General features: G+C 43.7%; 1 protein-coding gene across 2 annotated transcripts in view; it reads right to left on the reverse strand.

The window, feature by feature from the left end:
- Positions 1 to 849: 849 nt before the first annotated feature.
- Positions 850 to 24,629, reverse strand: part of WASF1 (WASP family member 1) — a 365,875-nt gene continuing 342,095 nt past the window's right edge. For both annotated transcript variants that reach the window (XM_085611549.1, XM_085611550.1), the window contains 4 exons: positions 21,595 to 21,764; positions 21,145 to 21,324; positions 12,280 to 12,911; positions 850 to 2,637 (listed from right to left, as the gene is read on the reverse strand). In XM_085611549.1, coding sequence (XP_085467675.1) covers positions 2,480 to 2,637; positions 12,280 to 12,911; positions 21,145 to 21,324; positions 21,595 to 21,764 — 1,140 coding nt within the window. In that variant the 3' untranslated portion in view covers positions 850 to 2,479. The remainder of the gene's footprint in view (positions 2,638 to 12,279; positions 12,912 to 21,144; positions 21,325 to 21,594; positions 21,765 to 24,629) is intronic.

A 24,629-nucleotide genomic window follows, 5' to 3' on the forward strand; every position in this document is an offset into this window, starting at 1 on the left:
CTGTAATTACAGCAATGTAATTGTGACAAAATCAAGTACATTAATTCAGTAGACCAAATAACCAGGGCCCTGCAGCTTCGCATTTTCTTGAAACATTAACAGACAAATATACCCCAATCATGGAGATCCTTCAGTGGACTTGATGAAGGCTAGCATCTTGAAAGAATGCATTTGACATTATATGTACTAAAAGAAACATGGATGGAACAAATCAGTAATGAAAGTATTAAGTAAAGGGTGAGCAGTTCATATTTCTTTTGAACAACTAATAAGGAACAATTAGGCTATTGCCATGAGGACCAATATAGTCTGCAAAGTGCTCACCTTTCAATAAAAATGTATGAAGTCCACTCGCTAGACCTCCCAAGTCCCCAGCGCTTTTGCAGGGTTGTGTGTTTCTGTTTACTGACCTGGACAATGAACAAGCAACAACAGGAAAGCCTACCGGTCCAACCCTATAAACACCAAAATCATACATCCACAGTTTGATGAATATGATGCAGACAACTAACAGGGGCACCAAAGTGCAACGCCCCGAACACATCACAAGGAGGGTCGCACTCTTGCTTGCAATGGCAACCCCGGAACCAGGTGGAAATTCATCAGAAAGCGGATAGTCCATAGCAATAACAGAATAGCCTAATAGCATAACAGGATTCACAATAAATTTGCTAAGGGTCAAAGTACTGACAAGCATACCTTTATATCTGGATCACACTCTACAAAAGGTCAGATGATCCAATGCTTCTAGGATTTGGATCCAGCCTTAAAATGTACACATTTGTTGGAATTATATGAAATCAGCGACACAAGAGTATGGCTGTAAAAAAATCAAGCACAAATTTGAGACACATTTAAAATTAAGATTTTATTAAATCAAACTGTTATTTCTAACAGTTTCATAAGTTACACAGCTTGTTTAAGTCAGAAGTTTCCACATGGATTTGAATTATTTGCAACTACTGTACTGCAGGCAAACTAGTACCTCACAATATGTACTTGGAAGAAAAAACAAACGACATTCAAAAATAAGGCCATTATCAATATTCTTTTTAAAAAAGGCAAAAACAATTAAAACACGTTGTCCACCCACTCAGAGCAACAATCACTGAAAAGTAAGGATGGAATTCAAAGTGTAATAATGTAAAATCTCAGGGAGCAACTTTGGTCAGACGCGGTGTAGAATATATACATTAGGAGTATATGATTGGAGATAGGGTGAAAAGGGGACAAGGGCTGGTGTGACGTGGATTGGTGCAAAGCTACCTCATTTGAAATTAATTTAGTGTTTTACAAAATCCTTAACGGCTGCACAAAAGGCGAAAATGACCACACGTTTCCAACGAAGGTCAACCAACAACCATTTCAAGTGCAATATTGCAGTGCAAATGCCTTCATGGTACTTCTGCAACATCGAAATGTGGGTCAAGATTAAAGCATTCATTTTCTAGTGTAGAGCACAATGTAAACTAAAGCACTTCCGAGCGCTGTCAAAATTTTGGAAGACAAGGAAATCAAACCACAGGGACATGAAGAGCTTTGCCCTGGATCGCAGAGTGTGAAGCTGGGAATGAAACCAACGCTTTTGGTTCCACAGTAAGTAACTTTGCCACTGAGCAACATTGTCTCCCGTACAGCACCCCGCCCCATGATGGTGCTGCTATAAGAGAAAACGTGCAGTGCAGTCTTCAGGCAGCACAGGAGTGGCAGGTTCTGTGACTGAGTAAGCTGTACACAGGAGGTGGGAAAAGAGAAAAGTGTAGGAAAATTGGAGGAGATCTCAGGGCACATACCAAGACAGCAGGGGGGGTGTTGATGAGTCCCACTCAATCACGCACTTCTCACCCTGGTGGCCGAGCCCATACATGTGCTTCAAAATTTGAAATTTACCACTCCAAACTGAGATGGCTGAACATTTTCAACTCACAACAATGGGAAATTGGGCGTGAGATGCAAGTGTGTGCATGCATTCAGAAGTCCTGAATCTCCTCCCATATGCACTCTCCTGACATAGATTTAAATTGGGCAGTGATATCTGACAGCCAGGTTTAATGTCAATAAAATATTATCAAAAACGGAATCAGCTTAAATAAGTAGAGAGCGCTGCTCTTGGAATTCTAACCGCAGTTGCCTTCATTATCCTAAAAATAAAAGTGCACAAGTAAGATATGTTGAGCAACAAACCAAAAAAAGATGGTTGTTTACACTACCAATAGTTTCCCATGCGTAATACTTAGTGGTCTCTTTGAACAAAAAGTATACTCTCCCAAGGGAAATATGCATGTAAAAACCACCATTAACATGTTTAGTATTTCAGTTGAGCTAACGTCTTGTAAACAGAGAAGTATAAAAAAATGTGGATTATTTTTGTAGTGTATCAGTAGAAATACAACACACTAAAAATGGCCGAACAGATTCAAACAAGTACTACAATGGACATCAGCATTCAAATTCTGCACAGTACACCGATGGGTTCACTTCATTCCAGCCATTCCACCTCGTCGAACTCTGAATCATCTTCGGAATCACTGTATTCCACAGCGATGCGGCGAGACAGGATGGTAGCCACGTCATTTTCAATGCGCTCATGTTTGGCTTCTTGCTCGCGCTGCTCTTCTACCTTGCGGAGCTGAATACCTGAAAAGCAAAATAACAAAATATTATGTGGCTGACAAATTAAACACAAATAAATAGTCCAAATCATATGGTATTTCTTTCTTACATGGGACAGTAAGATGTATATAATGAGGCTAGTAACAAAAAAAGATTTCAGCAAAGAGCAAGAATTGTATGCAATCTCATATGACGTCACAGTATACGAAAAAGTGACAGAAGCTTGACAACATGTGACGCAATCCATCGAGAGTCAGAATACATAAAAGACTGCCACTCACAACATGGCATTGTAGCCAAACAGTTGGCTAAGCGTCGCCAGCAAAACACTAACACCTCTGGTCAAGCAAAGAACAACTTCTCAAACTTGTGATATGAATCAAATAGTAAAATCCCACAGCAACTTCATCATGACCCATAAAATGTCATTACATGATCAATCGATCCAACACTACTTGTAAAGTGCGACTTATCACCCGTGAGGGTCTCTAGGTGCTGTGTTGTGGGTTTCAGTTGAAGAGTCAGGTCTTGAGTTTCTTCCTGAAGTCTGTCAGTGAGGGTGATGTTCAGAGGTGGGTGGGAGGGGCGTTCCAGGTCTTGGCAGTGAGGTAGGTTAAGGATCGTCCCTCAGTGTGGCAGCGGCGGATACGTGGTGTCTCTGCGGGGGTGAGGTGGGCAGAGCGGAGGTCTCCGGATGGTTTGTGGAAGTTCAGGTGGTGGTTCAGTTACGTCGGTCCTTGGTCGTGGAGGGCTTTGTAGGCGTGGGTCAGTACTTTGAACTTGAATTTTTCCGGGATCGGGAGCCATTGGAGGTCTCTCAGGTGCTGGTTGATGTGGGTTCTTTAAGGCAGGTTGAGGATCAGTCTGGCTGCTGCGTTCTGAATCCTCTGGAGTATTCTCATGAGTTCGCTGGCGGTGCATGCATAGAGCATGTTGGTGTAGTCCAGGCAGCTGGTGATGAGGGCCTGCGTCACTGTTTTACTGGTGCTGATGGGGAGCCATTTGTAGATTGTGTGGAGCATGCGGACAGAGTACAAGCAGGCTGAGGAGACATCGTTGACCTGTCGTTTCATGGAGAGCTCGCTGTTGAGGATAAAGCTAAGGTTGCGAGCGTGGTCTTTCGGTGTGGGGGTGGGTATGAGTTTCAATGGCCACCAGGTGTCGTTCCAGGGACAGGTGTGGAGGCCAAAAAACAACACTTCAGTTGTGTCTGTGCTGAACTATAGGCAGCTGTTTTTCATCCAGATGGGGATGTTTCTCATGCAGTTGTGGAAGTTGGACTTCGTCGTGGTGGGGTCAACTGAAAGCGAGAGGATGAGCCGGGAGAAGCAAAAAAGTTATCATCACCACTATGACTGCCCAAATCATCACACTCAAATACCCCCTCCCAGAGCAGCCTGTGGACATGCCCTCGTGAGGAGCTACCTGTTTTGTCATGATTCATGATTGTTGCTGTATATCTCCCCAGTGCCTCTTCTTCTGAAGGCCTAAGTGAGTCACATACTTGAGACTTTTGAAATATCATCTATCCCTGAAGAAGAGCAAAGAAGCCCGTCCTTGAGCACCCAGGCTTAGCTGCCTCTCCACATTCAGCTTCTATACCCCACTCTGTGTGAAAAAGGTTTAAGTGGAGGTTTGTGGTGCCATGACCATGGATGTTTACTACAATACGGATGGGAGAAACAAAGTGCTGTAGAAAAAAACAACCATTCACACACAGTCAGGAGAAGAATAGGTTAGATCAGCGGGTTAGCACTATTGACAGAACCATTAAGCACATAGAAAAACCAAGGTCCCAATTTAGCACCTTTGCTCGCCCACAACACATATCCCCTCCCTGCACCCCTACCCATGCTTACAGTCCTTTCTCCATTATGATAAATACACTTATTGAAGGTTAAACGTTACTGTGGTGTGATGTGTCTCACTTCCACTCTCCTAACATTACCTGCACAGCTTTGGACCTGTCATTCCACTATGATTCTGCACGTAAACAAAGAGGGTTAAGAGTCCTGTTCTTCTCTTAACAATTATAGGTGATCGACTTTTGGGTTGCAAGTGATCTAGAGTACAAGAACCAATGTGAACAATGCAGCTGTCGTGACTTAAAGGCACTCAAGCGCAAGAATAGAGAGACAGACGAGCTCTCATATTATTCTACTTGACCACACAGCACAACAGTCGTAATGTGGGGATATGTGACTATTCAGCATGCTTCAGGCAAATGCAGAGAAACAAGAATTGTCTTCCATGATCATATGTACACTGCATGGAAACAGAATTATGGGCCGCAGATACTAACTGATTTTGCAGTTTCCAAATGCTCCAATTTCCAAGATATGAGCATTTGTGGCTGTAAAATATTTGTTTCCAGTGAAATCCCATTTTAGGAGTTGTTAAACTTTAACTGACAACTAAAATGGGATTGGGCATGGTTACCGATTTGTAGTTTGGAAAAGGTGTGTGTTATGGACTGCGAACTGCAAATCTGTAACAATGTATCAATGGTTTCCAACAGGAATTCTGGTCGCAAACTATTGAAAAGGTATAGACTCCCAAATTGGGGTAGTAACACATTTGCAAAAGAGATCGGATCCCCTTGTAGTCCTGATTCACATTGCTTACCAATTAGACTTAAAGTCTAGATTACAATGGTATGTAGAAAAAAACCTGGTGTGGAATATGGAATAATATGGTAATCTTCTTGGAGATGCGCAAGAACTAAGAAACCAATGGCATATTTTCAACAGAGGAGGTGGTATTTTCCTTGTCGAGCATGTGCCTGCAAAAGAACTAGAATCCATGATTAGGTGGGTACCAGTAGTAGTGTGCAAATATTATCAGTGGAATAGGAAGAATTTATTTTTTTAGGTTCACTTACAAAGCAGATCACAGACACAAAAAACAACAAAACCAGCATTACTAGTAGAATATAAAAAAGTGGAAAAAACAGGCCACAAAGTGTCACGGGATGGGCAGGCTGGCAAACTTGCTGTGATTCATGGACAATGCAGCAAACCACAAGCTTTCTGCCTTTTTTTATCATTCGTAGGCAGAAGCAGGGTAGCAAATGGAAGAAATTCAGGCAGAGATTGGCTATTGCAGAATATGAAAAAAATCGATAGCAGTATTCAACCCACTGGGTAGAGCTACTCCCTGAAGATGAACGAAAGTCTATCACTTACAAGGTAGAGCAAAGTAGGAGATTGTCATAACTTACACTTGAGTTAAACAGGTAGAGATACTGTTCAATGAATGAGAAGATAGGGGAAAAATACACAATGGACTATAGAGGACAGCAATATATGGCTCGTATACTCATTTTAATTTTCTAAAACATTTATGAGTGTTGTGTTCTCATGTCTACGTTCACTGATATTATTAACTATGCAGTGGGTGTGTATATGTGTTCCATGCTAATATCTATGCAAACTATCACTCTGCTTGGTATCATTAAGGTCACAAAAGGACAAGTTACTTACCTTCAGTAATGCCTTATCAGGCAGAGACATGATATCACTGCAGATTCCTTACCTTTGAATTTCCCAGGCATCAGACTGGATCAGGAAGATTTTTCTTAGAGCAATACCCTTGCGTGCCAGTAGGTGGTGTCGGTCAGATCCGCGTTGTGTCGCCAGCATGGTCTCCACCGCTGTGACGTACGCATCACCTATATAGGCACCATCTCAGCATGCTGACGTCAGTTACTTTTCATGACTTTCCACGCCAGAGGAGCAGAGGCATGAATTACACTGACATTAGAATGTTTCAGAACAACTAGGTCCCTAAAAGAGGGTCAGCCCTGACCCTAAAAACCTGTCTGCAGTGCGGGGAGGATGGGTGGGTAGGTAAGGAATCTGGAGCTAGATCATGTCTGTACTAGATAAGGCATTACCGAAATTAAGTAACTTGTCCATCTGCTAGAGACATCTAGCCGCAGATTCCTTACCTTTGAATAGATACCCAAGCAATACCATCCCCCGAGGAGGAACTGCGGACAAGTTAGTCCAGGAAGTACTGCAGAACAGAGTGGCCAAAAAGGCGGTCCCTTTGGACTAGACTGTCCAGGCAGTAGTGTTTGGTAAACGTGAGCAGGGATGCCCACGTTGCTGCCTGACAAATGTCAAGGAATGGACCACCATGTTCCAACGCCGTGGTAGCAGCCTTCGCTCTGGTGGATAAAGCCCTTAAGCCTTCAGGAGGCTGCTTCTTGGCCAGACTGCAGCAAATTTTGATGCAGAGGACTCCCCATCAAGAGATAGTCTTCTTCTGCACCGCACAACCTTTCTTTGATCCAACAAAGAGTTGGTTGTTCACCTTGAACTCTTTAGTGCGGTCAAGGTAGAATGACAATACTCTTTTTGGGTCCAGACGGTGGAGTCCCTTCACTTCTTTAGAAGGGTGAGGAAGAGCGTAGAAAATGGACAAGGTGACCAAGTGCCCCAAGTGGAATAGTGTTACAACTTTCAGTAAAAAAAGAGGTCCACGAACTTATTAGGGATAATGGTCAGGTAAGGAGGCTTGGATGACTGGACCTGCAATCTGCTCACCCTCCTGTCAGAGGTTATTGCCACAAGAAAGTCTGCATTCATGGCAAGCAGCCAGTTTGGGGGGGGCAGTTGTGCAGAGGTATGAACAGAGCACACATCAGGAAGGTGAGAACCAAATTTAAGTCCCACTGAGGCAAGATGAAAGGCTAGGTGGAAACATATGCACAAGCCTGTTAAGAAATCTATTTACAATAAGACATTTAAATAAGGAGGGTTGGTCTGGCAGCCTCAAGAAGGCAGACAGGGCCAAAATGTACCCTATGAGAGTGCCTAGAGCAGAGCCCTGCTGGGTACGGTCACAATAAAGAGAAGGACTTGAGAGATGGAAGCAGAAAGAGGATCAATAGATCTTTCTGTACAGTATTTTACAAATTTTTGCGACTGGCAGGAGTACACAGTCTTGGTAAAGGGACCCCTGGCTTCATTACAGTAATTACAGACGTCAGGAGGAAGGTTGAATGCTGTCAACTGCCACCGCTCAATCTCCACGCAAGAAGGCGTAGAGTTAACAGGTTTGGGTGGAGGACCCTCCCCTGCTGCTGTGAGCGAAGATCCTCCCGAAGGGGCAGTTTGATTGGATGATCGATGCTCAGTTGAAGAAGCTCGGGCTACCAGACTCTCCGTGCCCAGTATGGAGCCACAAGAATGACTTAGGCCCAGTCACTCCTGATCTTCTTGAGCACTCTGGACAGGAGTGGTATTGGCAGAAAGGCATACAGAAGGCCTGAACTCCATGCAAGATGAAAAGCGTAGCTGAGCGAGTGCCGCCTTGGAAACTCCAGTGCGCAAAACTGCTGACATTGTGTGTTCTCATTGGAAGCGAACAGATCTAACCAAGGCTCTCCCCACTGCTGAAAGAGACCTTGCGCCACTTCCAGATGGAGATGCCATTCGAGATCCGCTGGACATCGACGGCTGAGTTCATCTGCCCTGGCGTTCAGAGAACCCGACAGGTGTTTATCCACTAAATGCCTGCTGTTCCAGCCACATCCAGAGACGCAGGGCCTTTTGACAAAGGGTCCACGAACCCACCCTGCTCTGTTTGCTGCAGTACCACATGATGGCGGTGGTGTTGTCCGTGAACAGTTGAACCAGCTTTCCCTTATTTGAAGGAAGAGAGGCTTTCAATGCCATGCGAATCGCTTGGCGCTCAAACAAGTTGATGTGGACTCTGGATTCGACCAGAGGCCAGAGTCCTCTGATCTCCACTTCTCCCAGTTGGCCACCCCACCCCAAGAGTGACGCATTTGTCACTACTGTGTGGTCTGGTTGTTGGAGAAGTTAGAGGGGTATGCCTCTGACCCAATTGTAGTCTGTTAGGCACCACTGCAGGTCCTGTGAAGTTATTTTCGAGATCTGGACCATATTGGAGAGATTCCCCTGATGCTGCGTCCACTGGAACTTCAAGTCCCACTGCAGAGCCCACATATGCCATCTAGCATGTGTTACTAGCAGGATGCAGGAGGCCATGAAGCCCAGCAGCCTCAGAGTCATTCTCACCAAAATCCAGGCTAGAGGATGAAATATCTGTATCATAGACGGAATATCCTGGACTCGCCGTTCATGAGGACAGGCCTGAAACTGCACCATATCCAGAACAGTTCCATTGAAAAGGAGCATCTGAGAGGGAGTTAAGTAAGACTTTCTAAAACTGCTAAAGAACCTCAGTGAGTGCGGAAGGCTCGCCATAGTCTGGAGGTAGGAGACAACCACCTGGAGCGAGCTCGCCTTCAACAGACAGTGTTCGAGATAGGGAAAGAGTGCCACCGCTGATCTGCGCAGATGAGCTGCGACTACCGCCATCATATTGGTGAACACCTGAGGGACGCTGGTAAGGCCAAAGGAGAGCACAGTTAACCGAAAGTGCTCATGGACTACCGTAAACCGCAGGTAGCGCGAATGGGCAGGTGAAAATAGGCGTCCTGCAAGTCCAACGGTACCATCCAGTCTCCTGCATCCAGGGCAGACAAGACCTAAGCTAGAGTGAGCATCTAGAACTTTTCCTATTTGAAGAAATAGTTGAGAGCTCCCAGATCTAGGATAGGGTGCAGGCCCTTTTCCTTCTTAGGGATCAGAAAGTAGCCAACTTCTAGGGCCGGAACCCTCTCCCCATGGGGCTGGCGGGCGAGCCACGTCCAGGTCGCACAGAGGTTGCTTATCTTGCGCGGTTCTGCAGCTGGGGCATGGCTGGCGTAACTGAATGCCCCTTCCGTAGACACGAAAGGGGAGAAAGACAGACTGGGGTTGAGTGGCAACTGAGAGGCCCTAAGAATTTTCCTTAGCCTGTGAGTACTTAAAGCGCTCCAGCGCCATGTCTGCCTTGTCCCCAAAGAGATGGGTGCCATCAATGACATGTCCTTGAGAGAGGCCTGGTCATCCACCAAAAAGCCAGAAGTCCTCAACCAGGCATGGCATCTAACAGCCACCGTCGTTGAAATTGCTCTGCCTAGTGAGTCGGTTGCGTCAAGCCTACAACGGATGGCGAACTTTGCTGCATCTCTCCCGTCTGACACTGCTTGGGAGAGGATGGCCCGGGCCTCCTCCGGGACCAGTGCCAGCACTTGCGCAAATGATTCCCACTGAGTGTGGAAGTATTGCCCCAATAAGCATGAGGTGTTCACAGACCGTAGTGCAAGGCTGGAGGAAGATAACATTTTCTTACCCCAAATATCCAGCTCCTTGAATTCCCTATCCGGAGGTCCAGAAGGGAATACGCCTTGGGAGGTAGAGGCTTGTACCACCAAGCTCTCGGAGGTAGGGTGGTTGGTGAGGAAATTTGGGTCACCCAGTGCAGGGTGACGGCAGCGGGCAATTGTCCTATTCACAGGAGCCGGTGGCAGGCTTGGAGATCAGTAGGAAATCAGTCGGACATTAGTTAAGGCCTCTCTGAAAGGCAGCAAGGGTTACGGTGAGAAGACAGCAGGCTGCAGGACCTCCGTCAAGATGTTCGTATTGATTGCCAAAGAAGGAAACTCAAGGGTCAGGACCTCAGGTGCCCCTCACACCACCACAGAGTATGATGCTCCCTCCTCCGTAGAAACAGCACAAATCGTACAGGAGTTCGGACTATCTATTGTTTCCTACGCTGATGACACACAATTGGTAGTCTCGGTGTCGGAGGAGCTGAACTCTAATCATCTTCAGCTGGCACCATGCCTGTAAAAAAATAGCAAAATGGATGGCCAACTCCAGCTTAAAATTGAATTGGGACAAAACGCACCTGATCAGGGCCATAGGCTAGGATCAGCTGGCGAGAGGACCTATTCAATCCAGGGTCAGGTTTGACAGGGGTCCAGCCCTGCTAAAGACTATTGTCACCTGTATGTCCCCAATAGATCTCTCGGGTCCTTATCTGACTTCCTTATAAACACTCTAAAGGATAAAGAGATCAAGATGGGACAGGAGATCCTTTTCATACCTTGCCCCAAAGCTCTGGAACTCAATGACCACAAAATTGAGACTGACCAAAGAAGAAAGGAGTTTCAGGAAAAAACGTAAGATGTGGTTGTTTCCTTAATGTCTCTTCCCCCACACCTTGCTTCCTCTTTGTAGCACTGGGAAGCCCCCGGGCAGCCATGCGCTTTATATAGATATATATATATATATATATATATCCCATAAACATAAACAGAGTAGGGGGAGAAAGCAGGCCAGCATCTGGGGAGGTATCCTGTCCGATAGCCTCATCTAATTCCTCACACCAGGCCATGTCGTGGTAAAGGCTTGTCTTCTAAAGGGTCCAGCAACCCCTCCCAATCTTCATTCATTCCTAGCCCTCCAGAATAGGGCTGAGGAAACGACCCAGAAACCAAGGGTTCTAGCATCCCCGGCAGGTGTCGATCCGGCTCTGGATCACTGGGAATAAGAATGAGGCTGGCATCTCCGTTGGGCGTGGGCGGTGCCGAAAGTCTCGGCATTGGGACCAGTGCCGGCGAAGGTCACAAAGGTATGACCGGTGTCTGTCCGGATCCATCACAGTCTCCATGGGGGGCATTGGCGCTGGAGCCACTGGCGTGGAACCCGATGGAGCCCCTTCTGAGCCTCCTGGGCCCAAAGGCGTGCCAGCAGGGTCAGGCTGCCCAAATATGAGGCACATAGCATCATAAAACTCCTTCAGCTGGGCGGGGGTCGCTCTAGCTCCCACGAAGGCTGGAAAAGGGGAGCCGACCCTGGCACAGGTTTCGAAGAATGAGGCCTAGAACGCCGCGACTCCTCTGTCGCATCGGCTGATGGATGGGGAGAAGTCGAAGCATGTTTCGACTTATGTTTCTTGGGCTTCCTACCTGACCGACTCAAAGACTTCGAGTGGGAGGACGAAGACTTGGGGCTCCTGGATCGGTGCCTGGACCTTCCTCTCCACTGGCGAACGACACGGTGGCGAGTGCCGGGCTGCAAGAATCTTTAGGGACCGTTCCCTCTAAGCTTTCAGAGCCACGGCCCAGCAGTCAGAGCTCAATTTCGAGTTGTGGTCGCGCTCCAGGCACCAAAGACAAACCAAGTGGGGGTCCGGCACCGACATGGTGCTGTGGCAGGCGCCGCACTTCTTGAATCCAGAAGTCTTGTTGGACATGATGAAAACCTACACACCAAAAACGTTTGATCATACGTCAAAAAAAGCCTACCAAAAAGTGACAGATGATAGCTCTCCACGGATCTGCACTGGCTGGTGCCGAAAGAAAAGAACTGACGTCAATGCGCCGAGGTGGTGCCTATATAGATGATGTGGACATCACAACAACGGAGACAACGCCTACAATGTCACGCAGAGCCAACTGACGCCACCTACCGGCGTGCAAGGGTATTGCTCTAAGAAAAATGTCCAGGATCCAATCTGACGCCTGGGAAATTCAAATGTAAGGAATCTGCAGCTAGAGGTCTCTATCAGATAAAGCCACATAGCCCTCAATCATTCAAAACTAGCTAAATCACCTTACATTTAGTTGTTTAAAACAAGGAGGTATGAGAGAAGAACAACACTTTCAAAAAATACACAAGAATTCCAAGAGAATACCTTAGAGAAAAGAGTGGATAAAAGATTTCTCACATAAAAAGAGGGCTAGCAAAATAACAATACATTAGTGCCAAAGAGGTATAAGTAGACCTCCAAAGTGGTTACCTTTCCGTATTGCTTCAAGGAGAACACTTCTGGCATCGCTAATAACAGGCAGAGTGGATGGATGGCGCTTCGTATCAGAAGCAGGGGTAAACTGGGATGGAGGTGATGGTGGCATTAATGGGGCATGAGGACCAGGGACAATGGATTTCAGAGGCTGAGAAACAGTGGTTCCTGTAAGAGGAGAAGATGGTCGAATGCCAGTAGGAGGCAATGGAGGGGGTGGTGGAGGTGGTGGAAGCCCTTGTACTTCGCTCTGTGGAAGTGTATGACCTGGCATATTTTCGCATACTGGAGTAGCTCTGGTAACCGGAGGAGAAGGTAGTACCAGAGGGGGTGCAACTGGAGGAGGTGCTGGGTGAAGGACCCCAGGAGCAATCTGGAGGGGTGTTGGGGGAGGTGGAACTGCTGGGGCTTGTAATACAGATGACAATGGAGGAGGCGGTGGAGGAACTGGGGGTGGAGGAGTTGAGGTCATTGTAGACCTCAGTGAAGATGCTGACAAAGTTGAAGGGAGAGGTGGTGGAGGAGGTGGTAGAGGGGGCGGAGGTGGGGGAGGAGTAGGGCTCATAAATACTGCTGTTCTGCCAGAAGCTGGAGACTGTGGGCGGTTGTCCATCAAACCTGAGTTGTTGCTGATAAATAAAAGAAAGAAAAGAATCTTGGTAAACAAGTAACATCTTCAGTCATATTACAAATGGCTAAAAATCAACAGCTATGACTACCTGCAACTATGTGTACTTGGGCTGATTTTTTCTGCAATAAACAGCTTACCTCGACAGATGTGGCATAATGCAGTGAAAATTTAAAAAAATGGGACAAAGCCCAATTACAGCAATGCATGTCACCAAAAGTAGTTTAACCGGAGGAGTTTCCTACTTCACAGACCAAACCGGCATGCACAGGGTGTAAAGCCCTTTCCCATAAACACTCAATTTACACAGTTTTATAGGACAGCTCCCAAATCGCAAGCAGCAAGCTATTATTGCAAGTGTATCTCTAGCTGCTGAATGGTGATGGTTTCTGCAGTTCAGAGTTAGTCACAAGCCAAGCAATGCAGTAAAGATCACTCCCTGACTATAGGCAACCAATAATTTGTGCTTCACCAAGCCAAGCAAGTACAGATGCTCCGGGCCAGGAACAGCGAGTGGTTTCGTTCAATTAGCCAGCAGGACACATGGAACACACTTGAAAAGGAAACTGCAGCAAAATATCTCTGTTGGGATAGCTAGGACCCTCTCATGCTTTCATGGCCACTAAACACAGACCAGCCTGTGTTCCACAGAGTAAATATACACACAAGTCACAGTGAACTGATGTTTGGTCTATCATGTATCAAAGATGATTTGTGCTATATAAACAGGACTGTCAAATATGAATAACTAACTTGATGTCACAGTCTTGTGGCTATAGAGTGCTGCAACTCAACTCTATATACTATAGAACATTTTTTTTCAATTGGAGCATGCGTTCGAAAAAAAATAAAGGCAGTCATCCATATGATAAAAGACACGCCTGAAACTAACCTCTGTGACTATGAGAACTTAACTGCCGCCATTTTCACCAGACTGTAACATTAAAGGCAGGTCTAAATAAAAACATCAGTAACTGGTTTGATTAGGACTGTCGTTTAAATTGCAGGGAATTAAGAAGGGAACAGCGACACATTAGGGAGGAACGCAATCATGGAACTTTAAGAAAATTGAACAGTCACAGAAAGTATACAAATCAGTGATAAAAGAGAAGTACGTGATTTAAAGGAAAACGTCTGCTGCATCTTTTAACTGGTAGAAGATTAAGGAGGCCATCAACCACAAGGACCAAAAGTTATTTTGAAAACTAGAAGCTGATGGCCTCGCAATGCTAAAACACCACTGTGCCTCACAGGTTGCAAATTCACAGTGGGAGTTACCTCTAAGCAAATGAAACGGCCTATCATCTGCGTTGACTGATTTGAAAATTTTATTATGTCTGACAAGGAACCTGAATGGGTAAAGATTAGTCCAGAAGAAATTAAGGAGGCTCTCTATGCGATTGATGCAAGTAGGGTGGCAGGACCTGATGGGATCTGAAACAAGGTTTATATGAAAGCCTCGAAGTATGGCCAAACTTCCTATCTCCATATTTCAATCACATTAGGAAAATAGGAAAAACTTGCTCTTTAATTACACCAATTTTTCAAAAAGGGACCAGAACTATTCCACTGTGTACCGCCTTAAATCATTGTTTGACTCATCTTCTAAAATAAATGCTTACATATTGTTGCTAGAAGTCAAGGACTACGAAACAACAAATTCCTTGATACTCAAGGCTCAAGCAGGGTTTTGACAGGGGCAATCACCACAATTTTATGTTGAATTACATTTGTCAGAAAACAGTTTGTCAAGGTAGTTTGTATGTATGTTTTGTTGATTTTAAATTAATGTTTGGTGTAGTGGAGCAATGGCTCTTTTGGAGGGCGCTTGCAAGGTAAATATCCAACATGGTCTGCTTAAACTTTTAATTAGGCTTCGTACAAATACCTGGGTACATGGGAAGCAGGCTACAAAACCCTCAACAAACAGGGATGTGTCAGGGCAACCCTTTTGTTTTGCCTTTTCATCCATGATTTAACCTCGTCTTTAAAGAAAAATATTTGTAATCCACCAGTCATAATCTGTGTACCGGTCAATGAGTTATTGTATGCAAACTCTCAATATCTACACAAAGCAAAGTTTAATTTTGGAGTTTTATCCAATCTGACTTTTGTTCCCCGCTCCTACCTATGCAGTGAGCTCCTTCTCCTCAGACTAGGAGTTCAACAAAATCGGCCTACTGAGACTGAAGCGACTGGTTTAGCAAAGTGCTCCTGTTCTTTTCAGAGACCTGAGTTTTTTGTGGCATTATGTTGTTATGCCTGGTTCGTTAAATTTTTAACGGTACAGTATTTAAAACCTTTATTTATTCAAAATAACTTTGCACAGTTGCAGCCGCTGTCAGTTTTTTAACTGAAATTAGCTCAGTAAGCGTAGCAAGAACAGTCACCATATTTTCGAAAGGCTTTAAGAAAACTATGGTCTGATATTTGTTCATTTTATGGATATGTCTCTTAATATTGTTTTATGATTTTAAAGTATATTTTAATGTCTTCTAATGGCGATATAAAACGTATGGATGAATAAGTCTAACCAAACTTAATTTATTCACAATGATCAGGATCATGTGGTTCCAAATGGTATTAGGCTTCAAAGAAATGTCATGAAGGTATCCAACAGTTAAAAAAAAGAAAAAGATGGGCACTTATGCAAATCGGCAATTGTGCTAAATGAGGGCTACTATTACTGTGTTGGTTACTACATGCGTTCACGGACATCTGATAATTGTTATTGGGTAATTTGCTGTCCTCACACCACATAGATTGTCTTTTATACGCAGTCTATTACTTCAAGAAACAACAGCCACAACTTTTATTTTGAAATATTTCGTTTGTGAGCTTTAAAAATGTCTCCCGACCACCACCTATTTAAAATAGCGATTTTTCTTTTTAAACGATCATGAATTTTATACCTTGTTAAATACAACATGCCAGACCTGACATATCACTGACCATGCAAATTGTTTTAGGAAGACAAACTGTTTCACAAAAAGAATATCGGATGAAAAAATAAAGCTACTTTAGTAGGTGAACACTCGCCTTATTTCAGAACTATGCAAGTATTAGCGCCCTGCCAAATAGGTATTTTTAGTCAAAACTTGCATTATATATCACTGATGCAATTAAATGATCTGGAAGTTTCCAAATCTACCTTGTCTTGAGAAAGTCAGCCTGAACAAGATGCCACAACTGATCAAACCTAATTATAAGGAATACATTGTATTTTTATATAACAAAAGTATAATGTAAATGTTGCAATGAGTGTAAGGGGTCATATGGTTTTGAAATACGCTATAATTTTCTAGGTGGGTTTATCCATTCGTGTACGAACATCAACGTTTCAAATTCCGTACACTGGATCTGCTGCAGCAATGAAGTGCATGTTTTTAGGTCAAGGATAAGCGCGCATTCGCGGTCTGCAAGACCTGCTTTAATCTCTACACGGAGTGTAACACCGCCTTCTGCTTGCCATTGGTTCACTCTCCCGTTGCTCTTCTTTAGTGGCTCCTTATTGGTTGGTGCTCCCCCTGCATCATTTCTGATTTTACTGAGGAGCACCGGGCAACTACAGTTTACTTGCACTGTAAAGGGTTTATATGGTCCTTAAGGGACTACTTTTTTTTAAATTTCCTGCTAGCTATGGTGCCGCTTTAGTATGCACAGGCGCCGCACTTGTTGTTTTAGCATGGCGCCTGTTTTCCTGATTTTGTTTTTATTACCATTGCCTCCGCATGCGCTTAAGTTTTACACTTTATATTTTAGCATGGCACCCGCATTTATATTTGCAACATGGGGGCTGCTGCATTCAGCAAGCACGGTGGCCCCAACATTTTGCATTACACCACTGTGCACTCCTGGGTGAGTGGATGAGATTGGGCCGAGGGGTGTCTTTCAGCTCTTAGGTGCACTATCGCGCACTTTATTGGTTCCTGAGACTCGGCGTGCGCAGGGACAAAGCACAATAGTTTTGCATATGGAGCGTCATGGGGCACGTTGTCGTTCTAGGCGTTGTAAATGATATTTGTTTGCTGTCAACTCCTTTGGTGCTCTGCTTCCCTTAAAAAATTTTAGTTTCACAGAGATACTAATCACACCCAGAAGAAACCACATTACGCAATAAACTAACAATAACAAAATATTATTATATTTTATAACTCAAGGATACTAAACCATGTTGGTGCTGCTGTGACTTGAACACTGTGTTGGAGTTGCGACCCTGGAGTGGGAAGTAGGCACACAAGTGATCTCTCGACAATGAGCCCGATGGCTTTGTCTGGTGCCACTCAAGCAGCTAATCCGGGAATCACCCAGTTTTAGGCAGTGAACACAAGAAAAGAAAAAAAAAACACAAAAGCAATTCACACAAGACACATCCTGAGCCCCAAAGTGCAAAATGTGGTGCAAAACTGCTCCGAATGCGCACTGCGTTCTCTGAAGCCAAACTGTGTCCGTGATCCGATTTTCTGCGGGGCACAAACACCTCTCTGCAATAGGCACACTGACCCACAGGGTTGTCTTCCTGCGACTGAGCCCCGCCGTTTGCAAGCAGGTGATCTGAGCAAAGCTCAACTTCTGAGATGACACCCATGAAAATAAACAAAACATCACTTCATCTGATAGTGCATTTCAGGGATCATGTAAGGATTTTGTCTTGTTCTATGTGGAGAAATTAATAGGTTTCGGAGCAAATTTAAGTCAAACAGCGTCACAGTCACGTTGCGTCTGCAGAGGCATGGTGTTTTGCACCAGAGTCACTATTTCCAGGTTTCTCTCATTTATTCAATTAAGTTTTCTATAGCTCTAACACATGGTGCTTTGAAGCCTATCCCGAGCGAAATGAGAGGGACTCCTTGCACAACCTCGTTAATTCCATGCTCTCCAGGTGCAAGGGACAGCGAAGACATTTTTTTCCAACCTGTCAAATCTTGGGGATGTCCTCTTCCTAAAGAGGGGGTGGGGGGAGAGAATCTTTGACAGAGACGGGTGAGTTCTGTGACAAGGTGAGAGGAACTCTAATGTGACCGTACAACTCACATTTCTACTAGAATTTCCATCTAGAGAGATATCTAGACAATCTGTCAGTCAGCCTGCGAGTCAGACCGCCCAATATCAAGTCATGAGGCTAATCTGGCTGTCAGCCAACTACCCAGCCAGCCAGACAGAGTGACAGCTAGTCAGCCTGTCATTCAGTCAGTGTGTCAGTAAGGAAGTCAGTCAGCCAGCCATCCCAGTATACTGCCAGGCATTCAATCTACCAGTCAACAAGTCAATCAGCTAGGCAGTCATCCAACCAGGCAGGTGCCATTCAGTCTGTCAGCCAACCAGCTTGCCTGTCTATCAGCCAATCAATCTATCATCCAATCAGGCAGTCTGTCAGCGAACGCACTGCTGAGAGCATGTGTACATCCCCCACCCCTCAGGCTGATTTCACCAATGGTGGAGACTTTTTAAAAATATATTTTATTGTTCTACATTCCAATACTTAATCAATTTGAATAATACTGTAGCTTTATGATGGATTAGGGGAATGATCAGTGATATCAGGAGAGAATGGAATGCCATTACCTGGTCAGCTGGATATGGATGACCAGGAGAGATGCACCATCTATAGCTGTGCATCAGAAAGCAAATAAAACAACTTCCTGTCAAGCCTGTCTCATTGTGACCTTACTCCATAATTTGGCGACTAATTGGCCAGCCTTAAGAGAAGCATGTCCACTGCTTGATGGTACTGAGAACCCCCAAAGAGCCACGTCAAAATAGGACTTTATGGCTTACACTGTGACTTTAGGGCAAGTTCATGACCCTAGGTGGGTGGGGGGGTTACAATTATTTTACAGAAACCACTTGATAATTTGAACTGCCTTATTGGGTTTTCCCAACGCTATTAGAGTGGCAACCAACTTCAACACATGCCTCAGTGAACGCATCTAACGCGTATCCAAAACGTGTTTGATTGAACAAAAAAACCATTGCACATGATACCACAAACAACATGAATGCGCTACTTTGAACAGTATAACCGCTCTTCATAAAATGTATGCCTGTGCCCAGAGTGAAGTGAACTCTCAGCCTCATTAACTGTGTCACCTGATTTTGGCATCATTGTATTGTAATTGGATTTATATAGTGCTTATTACCCCATGTGAGGCGCTGAAGCGCTTAATCATTGCTCAATCAGCAGTGCCATCTCCACAGTCCTCAGGTCAAAAATCACTGGCACAAAGCGCCCTTTCTAGATGGAATACTGGTAAATTTACTTCTTAAGAAACCATGCCACCCTATGAACTCAATCTGACTGCCGATCTTGTATATGTCCCTCTGACAACTTTTTCTCAAAATGGAAAACAAAGGTTAAAATCACTAGTGCGCAGTTAGTCACTTTACTAAGGATACACCAACCAACAACTGTTATGCACTGTACTGCCATTTGCTTGTTGGAGGTTTGTCAAACGCCAAACAACATTGCTATTTTGTAGTGAAAGATGACATTGCACAGCCACCAAATCAGCTATTAGCATTGTAAATGACAGTGTCTTGTATTTGAAAAGGGTGCCGTTAGTGCCAGCCTTGCTTCTCATAGGCAACGACTAAAAACACAAAGTGCATGTTTACGCACCGCTTGCAGGTCTTCCAAATACATAAATAAAAGGCATTGGCATTTACAATGCCAAAAGCTCAAACTCTCACAAACGCGAGACCTATTGCATTGCAAATGCTTGTTTTATTCTGTTGCCGTTGTCTGGGGACTATTTTAGAGAATAAGTTGGGTTTTAATTGTTTGCACAATTCAAGTAGGTTTCTATTTGGGGAATAGTGTTCAAGGAGGGCTAGAGCGGAGACAATGTGACGTCCTACAATGGTTAACAAAACAACTAAGCGCACACTGCACCACCTCTTAAGGCTTGCTTCGGTTACTAGGCGCAATATTTCCACCTCTATAAAGCACATTTCAACAATGGGGCAGAACGATGGGTTGGTACATACGCTTCTACACTTAGGCAGTATTAAGCGTGGGGGAAGGGCATCCCGCGTCTTTATTAAAGTTAAATTGATGGGTCAAAGAGCAGAACAGATGCTCTTACACTGGCTACAGTCACTAAGTACCTTCTAGTGTCCCTTGCATAGTACTGGTTTCGACCCTTAAATATTTCCAATGAAACCTGTAACATTGTATATAATATTTATTTTTTCATGTTGTAGTATTTTTTTCTAGTAGTATCTCTTTAAATTGAAAATCTACAGGAAGTTATTCCTCTTTTACCACAAAACACTAACAAGAAACTGCTGGTGCAATATGAACTTTCTATTAAATTGTTCCTATTTTATGCTATTGCCCGGTCGTTGGTCTCTGCCAATGCCTCTTTAACTAACCAAGAGACAATCCAAACACCTGTTCGTATAGTATTCTGGTTTGTAATCCTAGATACTGAGTTCCAAACTATTGTTGCCAATGGTTAAAAATAAAATGCACTGGCATCCTTAAACCTATGCTTAACAGTCTACCTTTTTTAAGTAGAGTCTACATTTACAGCAACAATGCATTTTTCATGATTGGAGAAAAAAAATACTTCTTGAGAGAATTTAACATGTTACCTCAAAGAAAAAAAAAGTATTTTTAACAAAAAAGCACTACCGGCATTTCAGCCAGCTTCAAAGAATAGGAATGGCAGTAATTTGTATGCACCCAGTAACTGAGCACTTTGTGAAATTATTTCAGAGTGCTTACTTTTCATAAGACCGTTGCTATATGAACGCTGCGTAGTAACATATGCGGTGTATCTAAGATATTGCTACATTCTGGCTTCAAATCTCATGGTGGAAATCAGCTGTGGGCAAGACAATCAAAATGCAGCAATTTCGTACTGCACAGACGTCTGATTTACAAATGGGATTTGGTTATGCATGATGGACTGAGACATCCTCTTAAACAAGTTCAACTAAACAGATACAATTAGATGTCCTTGTTTAACTTCAAAGAGGACTCCAAATATGGCTGCCTGCTCTAGACAGTAAACACTAAAATAAAAATAAATATTTCTTCGTATGCCGGTGCAGTCTAAATCTCAATAACTTTCTTTGTTGATTTACTAAGAAATATCTAACGCTATGCATCCTCAGCTGGTTCCCTTTAATCACACTGATTTTTCAGAAACAAATTCATTTTGAATATCGGTTAAAATGAATTCGGATACCTTTTAACAAAAAGACCTCCTCTCCCTGGACAGCCTTACCTGATACCGGGAGGTAGGGCTTTCCCATCCCCAGCTGCGTGAACTGGTGGAGGTGGTGGTGGTTCATGTGGTCTCACTAATATCCGGTCATCTGCTCTGTTCAATAGTTCAGACATTTGACTATATGGCAACGCTGCGAGGGAGAAGGGACCATCTATGTGATCTGCATAGGACTGATTTCTAAGAAAGGAAAAAATGCATTTTTTTTATTTTAATACAGAAGCGTAATTAAATAAATAAACATGAAAAACGTGGCCTAAACCATACATGCTTAAGCCCACAATCTAAAATGCAATTTTTTTCCACTGTAGAGAGAGGGGAGGGGCATCATGACCCACTTTAGGATTGGTCTCGCAAGTTTCATGGCCCTTTCCCATGCTGAACAATAGCAATAGATAGCATGTTACACAGAGAGAGACACATACACATATAAATACACACACAACCAACCTGGAGTCATAATGTGAAGTTGGGCCATTCACAACTTCATTGTGTTTGTGTAACAGCTCTTCATCTTCCACGAGCTCCAGACCATGGGCTAGCTTCTGCCACTCTCTCCGTCGGTCATGAGGTGCCCGAGGAATCTTTTCTGGCTCATGAGGACGATCTAAATTCTTTTGCTGCAAGGGAGAACAAACAAATACTGAAGCGTGATCTGACAGCAAATGCAAATAGACTACCGCAGCTCAGCATCCCACATCGCTATTGTGCCAGCGGTGTGGTGTTCATACGGCCTAAATCTCATAAATTCATCTTGTTGATGTTACCCCAGAAATCCTGTAGTGATTTCAACATGTCCCCAAATCAGGCCCCAAACCTCATCCTTCTCCCGCCCTTGTTTTTAAACCAGTGCATGAGTCTCATCACAGAAGCCATATTGGCAGCTTTGGGTGACATCTTCAATGCTGGAAGCCTAGTCCATCCCTCTCTATGATAACCAACTGTTAGGTTCAAGAATTTGGCTTTGCTGAGGGCTCAGATACTCAAAAGGCGCTACAGCTCCCTGGAGTGAAATACTGGTGTTACGGGGAAACTGCTTAATCCACAAAACTTTTTACTGCCCTCATTTTACCCCTTCCTTCCCTAACTGATTTGTGATCTTTCCTTGCCACTTCAGCACTTTGCCGTGACCTTAAAGTAGCATAAAGTGCTCTATATATAACCAAAAAACCCTATAGAGGAGTTATTTCACATGGTATTTTTACTAACATTATTATAATATACTTTAACTTAAATACAGTAAATACTAACTAACCACTTAGATCTGTAAGCAACCACATACTAAACTTTAAAGTGTTCCATCTAGCCTTGAACCTGCCATGAAGCAAATAAAATGTTCAGTCCCAAAGAAGTTTATTACACCAATTAGACCTGAGAATTGAAGACCTCCAACTACCAACCGAGAAGTACCGGAACTTACATGTTATGTCCAAAAACACATTTAAGGGATGTAAATTCTATGAGCGAGGTAGGAAGTATTCCCTAATAACAGTCAGAGATTACCTGCCATGTATTTTCAGCAACTTTTAATTATGCAAGTGAATTCTACATCTGCTACAAACAAGTTGTCAACATCTGAGGCAGACTAGAATTTGAAGATTTAAATTTTAACAAGAGTTACCTACCACATTACAACATATCATTACTGTACAATTTTATTTGAGGTCATTAAACCTTAAGTGACTTGGGTAAAGGACCTATCAAATTTTGCAAATATTTAATACATCCCACAAACCAATTTGAAGATATCTGGCACCGGCCAAATTAACAGACTTACAAATTGAGATGCTACTGAAGCCTTAACATTATAGATATTTCCCAGACTGTTTATCAGGTATATCATGAATACATTTAAGCGCATTTTGAGATTTAACAAATGAGATTTGGGGTCTGGGTTGTGCCAGAAAAGTGGCGCAAACCAAAAGTAAAATCTGGGCCTCAACTAATACATTTATTGATTTTTAAACCCTGTCACAAAGAAACTGGCAAGAAAGAGAGAAGTATGGTCGTAGATCTTATCTGCTTAATAGGTTGCAAAGTCTGCATTTTAAAATATTTATGGGGTTAAGGCATCTGCTGCAGAGGTACCCAGTATATCTCAAGGAATAATACCAATGGTGAGATAACTCTGGAGGTTAACACATTTGTTGGAGATATCTGTTTTGTGTAATCCCAAATTTGAATCAAAGTAGTATAGAGAGTTAAAGTGTCTCCTGCAAAGCACATCATGCAACGTGCAGGTGACAGAGTTTTATTTTATGTAGCTAGGTAGTGGGTTACTGCTTTGAATACAGATCCTTTTGTTACTTGCAGTTCATAAAATGAAATCGTTCTAATATAACACAGTGAGCTATGAAGGACATGGGAGTCCTACACCATGTAACCCTCAATGTCTCATGTAGCACATCTTGTACATAGATTTACACACTTACATGATTTATTGTCTATGTATAATGTGTACGTTACGTGAGGTGCTCTGACATCCTTCATTGGGATGAGAAGAGCTATAAAAGAAATGAATAGTGCTATTTAAATTGTTATTTGTCTATATACTGGGGCAGACCAACACATCTGCCATTCTTACAGTGCATGCACTTATATACAGGGACTGAACAAAGTCAAAAGCATGCCTCTGTTGAGTACCGGTGAAGAAATAAAAAGCTGTATCATTTTGCTTCCCCTTCATTGCATTTGCATTTAAGTGTGAGGTTCCAGGCCACATACAGTCAGGATACTCTATCAAAGGAGACCTGATGGCCCCTTAATTTCGGCCTTTATCTTTGACGCAGCTGGAGGTGAAAATAAAAAAGCCCCCCTCGCACGTTGCTGCTGAGAATGAAAAGCAGACAATGTGCAAGCCCTGTTGAACGTGCCTGAAAATGATCCGTGACAAGTTCACCATATTTTTGTGGGGCCCAGCTTCTTAGCAGGGTGGCCGGCGTATATGGTATACCACTTTGCAAGGGTCTTGCAAGTAAATCAAATATGCCAAGCCGATGTAAACCAATCATACCTTATTTAGAAGAGAGAGCACATGCACTTTAGCACTGATTAGCAGTGATAAAGTGCCCAGAGTCCTAAAGCAAACAAAAAGGAGATCAGAAAAATAAGCGTAGGAAGGCAAAAAGTTTAAGGTAACCTGCAGAAACAGCCATTTCCAACAAGAACCCACTTGTGGAACTGGTAATTGGGTCATACAAAAAAACAATGCAAACCGCTAGGCAGGAATAGAAAGGACCCTGTGTTTGGTTCACCAAGTGTCTTTGGTTGAGGAGCATAAATGTCACATGGAGAAAGGAGCGCAGAGCACCCCATAGTGAGGAAAACCTAATTCAGGATATTTATTTAAAGGAATTATTTACTCTGCCATGGCCGGTCCCACGGCAAGCTGCAAAAGGAGCAGGTTAATGCACAGTCGCGGCTCGCAATTCTTGCCGGTGGGGGGGGGAGGGTGATGTCGCGAGGGGGGGGATTGGGGGTAAAAT

This window comes from Triturus cristatus, chromosome 6, assembly GCF_964204655.1.
Source record: "Triturus cristatus chromosome 6, aTriCri1.1, whole genome shotgun sequence".
Classification (NCBI taxonomy): Eukaryota; Metazoa; Chordata; class Amphibia; order Caudata; family Salamandridae; genus Triturus; species Triturus cristatus.